This window comes from Cavia porcellus, unplaced genomic scaffold (assembly GCF_034190915.1).
Source record: "Cavia porcellus strain 051 isolate PalLab524CR breed Dunkin Hartley unplaced genomic scaffold, mCavPor4.1 scaffold_16, whole genome shotgun sequence".
NCBI classification, from domain to species: domain Eukaryota; kingdom Metazoa; phylum Chordata; class Mammalia; order Rodentia; family Caviidae; genus Cavia; species Cavia porcellus.
The window spans coordinates 32592453-32596332 of NW_026947499.1; the positions used below are offsets into that span (position 1 = coordinate 32592453).

General features: G+C 51.9%; 1 protein-coding gene across 1 annotated transcript; it reads right to left on the bottom strand.

Moving 5' to 3' along the window:
- Window positions 1-226: 226 nt before the first annotated feature.
- LOC100727068 (mastin-like) lies at window positions 227-2395 on the bottom strand. Its single transcript, XM_003478095.3, has 5 exons — window positions 1820-2395; window positions 1475-1655; window positions 1010-1284; window positions 758-918; window positions 227-648 (listed from the first exon to the last, which is right to left on the bottom strand). Exons 1-5 carry the CDS (start codon window positions 1878-1880, stop codon window positions 478-480), a joined length of 849 nt encoding a protein of 282 aa, XP_003478143.1. The 5' UTR covers window positions 1881-2395; the 3' UTR covers window positions 227-477.
- Between the last annotated feature and the right edge of the window lie 1485 nt (window positions 2396-3880).

A 3880-nucleotide genomic window follows, 5' to 3' on the forward strand; every position in this document is an offset into this window, starting at 1 on the left:
CCCTTGAGTGAGGACAGAAATATTGTGGTGAGACATGCCCCCCCTCAAAAGCCTGAGACCTGAACAAACCAGTGGGGTCAGCCCTGGAACATCCAGGCTGTGTGTCTGATCCCCTTTGATGGCCACAATGTAGAGTGGTAGAGGATCTTAGAGCACTGGCCAGGGATGCCCCCATTCCTCCAGCCCAGCTTTCCTGTCACTTTTAGGCTCTGAGTTCAAACAGAGATCAATTAGAAAATCCACAGTTTAATGAGAAACTGGGTAAGCAAGTGGTCTGGTCACACATCTCACAACTACCCCACTTCCCAGAGACACTGCCTTCCAGCCCTCGCTTCCAGAATTCAGAGAGGCCCAGGAAACTCAGCATAGGTGGACAGGAATAACCCCACTGAAGGATAAGGACATTTAAGAGGTGAGAGGAAGAACAGGAAGCATCAAAAGGAAGACTGGGGGTTTTCTCCACCAACCAGACCCCATCTAGGGCCCAGGGAAGAAGGGAACATAGTGATGGATCCAGGACACATAGCTCATCACACGGGTATACACTCCAGGGAAGTCATGATGGCCACAGTTGATACCCCAGCTCACCACGCCTACTTGCACCCAGGTACAGTTCCATGTGCAGACAAGGGGACCTCCAGAATCACCCTAAAGAAATATGAGACACAGTACATCTTCCAGTGCCCTCCCCACATACACACCTTGACCCTAGGATCTTTGCTGGGAAGAACAACGGGGGAGGCTGGGCAGGGCTCACCTGGCAGGAATCACGGTCCTTTCGTCCAGCACACAGCATATCATCCTTGATGACCTTGCTGGCACTGTCCAAGGAGGAGTTCTGGTACTTCTGGTTACAGGCCTCGTTCTCCACAATGGGCACTGCCACTGCCCGTAGGTGGTAAGGTGGGGGCAGGGACACTGTGGGAGGGGTCAGATGAAAATCATGAGGGGGGCACACCTGTTCCCAACAGTGGACACAGAATGGCCATGAAGTCTCCCCAATCCTTACCTTTAAACCTGATGTCACCCCAGCCGGTCACCCAGCAGGTCTTCCCCGAGGAAACATTCTGGGAGGCTTCAGGGAGGGAGACAGGGTAGATGTCCTCTGACAGTGTCACAGGGGCATTCAGTCTCAGCAGGGCGATGTCCCCACCTCCCTCAGCAGACAGGCTCTCATTGTATTTGGGGTGGCGAATGATCTGAGCCACCTTCAACAGTCGGTCATCTTCATAGAGCCTCAGCTGCCCAACTTGGACCCTGAAGGCACAAGCCTCCAGCTCCTCCCTGGGGAGGGGACACCACAAGTCCTTCAGAAGGAGGCCTGTAGGCCAGGGAGATTAAGCTCAGCTCAGTTGCAGGGACTGGGCCAGACACGCGGGACAAGGCTGGCCCTGTAGCCTGGGTACAGCCCAGAAATTCTGCCTCCCTCCTGATGGCTCTATACCCAGCCAAGAGCATGGATGGCCCCACTTACGGCTCAAGACAGTGGGCAGCAGTCAGCACCCACTGTGGGTGGATGAGCGAGCCCCCGCAGAAGTGCTTCCACCGGAGGCTGTCCTGGCTGTAGAACTGAAGGCTGACCTGCCATGGGAACCTCCTGGCTGAGACAGGGCAGCCCCCAACGATGCCCACCAGCTCCTGACCTGGCTGGAGGTCTGAGGAAGTAGGTGGAGTGGTTGTCAGAGCATGGAGGGAGGTGCTCGGGACTCAGAGTCAGCAAGGCTTCTGGCAAATGGACAGCCCCAGCACTTGTCCTGTGAGCCCTGAGGGCAGGGATGAGGTCAGAGCAGCTAGGGCATGGAATAGGGTCAGGACTCACCAGGAGTCGTGGGAATGGAGCCCCCCAAGCAGGGGAGGGTCAAGAGCAGCAGCCATAACATCCTGTGGCAACCTGAATACAGAAAACTCAGACCCCAAACACAAGCTATGGAGCCAGAAAACCAGAGGGCAGGGGCTCCGTGAGCTGAATAACCTCACTCTGCCACTCTTCCCTTTCTTGTGTCTTCCTTGAGCCCCATTTATCCTCCACAACAGGATGTGGCCATGTGGTGTACCAGCCCTGCTGAAGGAAGAGGGGGCATGTGCTATATGCAGTCACATCTTCTCCTGTCTTTGGACCAGGGAGAATAAATGGTCAATGTAAGTTCATTGCTCCTAGGGCAGGTTGAGGTGGGGGGTGCCCTATGGAAGGATATAGACCATGAATATAATGCTCAGAAAGGGACAGAACTATGATAAAGGAGTGACAGGCCAAGTGGGTGCCTCTATAAACCAAGTTGAAACAGGCGCCCACCACCACATCTTCATCTACAGCTATAGCCCTGTATCCCATAGGAGCTCAGTACCTGAGACTGGTGATATCCTAATCACCATGCAGGCCAGTCTCAGAGTTCTGGTGGGTATCAGGGAGTTTGCCAAACAGGGCAGGATGGTTGGGTCAGTGCACTAAGCAGGTCTCAGGGCATATCCATCTTTTGCAGTGACAGTGACCTCCCATATGTAGTGAGGGGTGAAGGCAAGCTGTTGCTATACCTCCTTGAGCCCCCTGAGAGGACCCAGAAATGTTCTTACCCCAACCACCCCATTGCAGCAATTACCTGGATACCACTGACCCTGGCCTTCCTGGCTCCCACAATAGCCAGGTCAAAATAGACCCAGGGGCTCAGGGGTCCTGGTACTTATATAGCAATAGATATCCAATACCCACCATTCCTGGCTATGCACCTGTCATGCTGTCCTGTGCCCCCAGCAGGTCTCTGGGGCCAGGAGATGGCTTCTGGCCATGCATGGCTCCATGCATTGGGTGGGTCATTAGAGACTATGCCATGTCATGATTCTGAATGTGAGAGATCAGAGAACAAGAGTTGTAGACTCCCTGTGTCTTCCTTTCCTGCAGTCTGCAGTGATCCCATATCCCTTTTCCCATGGTCGAAGGCTATAGCCTGCTTACAGAAGAGTCTGAAAAGATTTTTTTGTTATTGTTATTTGTTTTGCAGTACTAAGAAATGACCCAAGGTCTTTGCCCTGAGTCCTTTTAATTTTTATTTTGAAACTGGGCCTTCCCAAGCTGCTAAATTGTTTGGGATGCCTTCAAACTTGGGATCCTGCGGTGTCAGCCTCTCAGAGTGCTGAGATTACAGACATGTGCCACTATAACAGGCAAGTCTGGGAGTTTGAGGACATTTTGCTAAGTGTACACAAAGAATATGATCTAACCAAACCCAAGAGTGAAGGAGGAGACATTTCTGCTAATTCTATAGGAAACAAAGCGGTCTGTGTGTTCAGCAAGGAGTAGACCCCAGACATGGGCAACTTGGGTTCTCCAAATTCTTACACTGAAATCTAAAACTCAGAACCTCAGAATGTGATTGTGTTTGCACATCAGGTCTTAAAGAGGTGTTCAAGGTCAAATGAGATCACATGTGTGGGCCATAGTTCAATCTGACTGGTATCCTCATAGGAGGCACACAGGGAATGAGGACACAGGGAGAAAGCAGCATCGACAATCCTAGAAGAGAGGTCTTGAGAGGAGCTAATTCTGCCTAGCTTGACTTTCAGCCTCCAGGGAATAAACTCCTACATGTGAGCTGGGGATTTGGCTCAGCAGCACCTGCATGGCATGCACAAGTTTGTGAGTTTGATCCCCAGTACCATTTAAAAAAAAAAGTTCCTATATGTGGGCCAGGTCTGTGCACCTCAAACTGGTAAGACAGACTCTTGCCCATCCCTATCTGCCCAGGTAAAAGGCCCTCAGGGAGCATGTGGCCAACTGGGCCACTCAGAACAAGGAAGACCTTGGGCATTTTTAAAATGTTTTTCCTCTGCCCAAGATTCATGTGCAGTGCCCTGTTAGGAGTGTAACCTCCAAAGTAAGTAACTT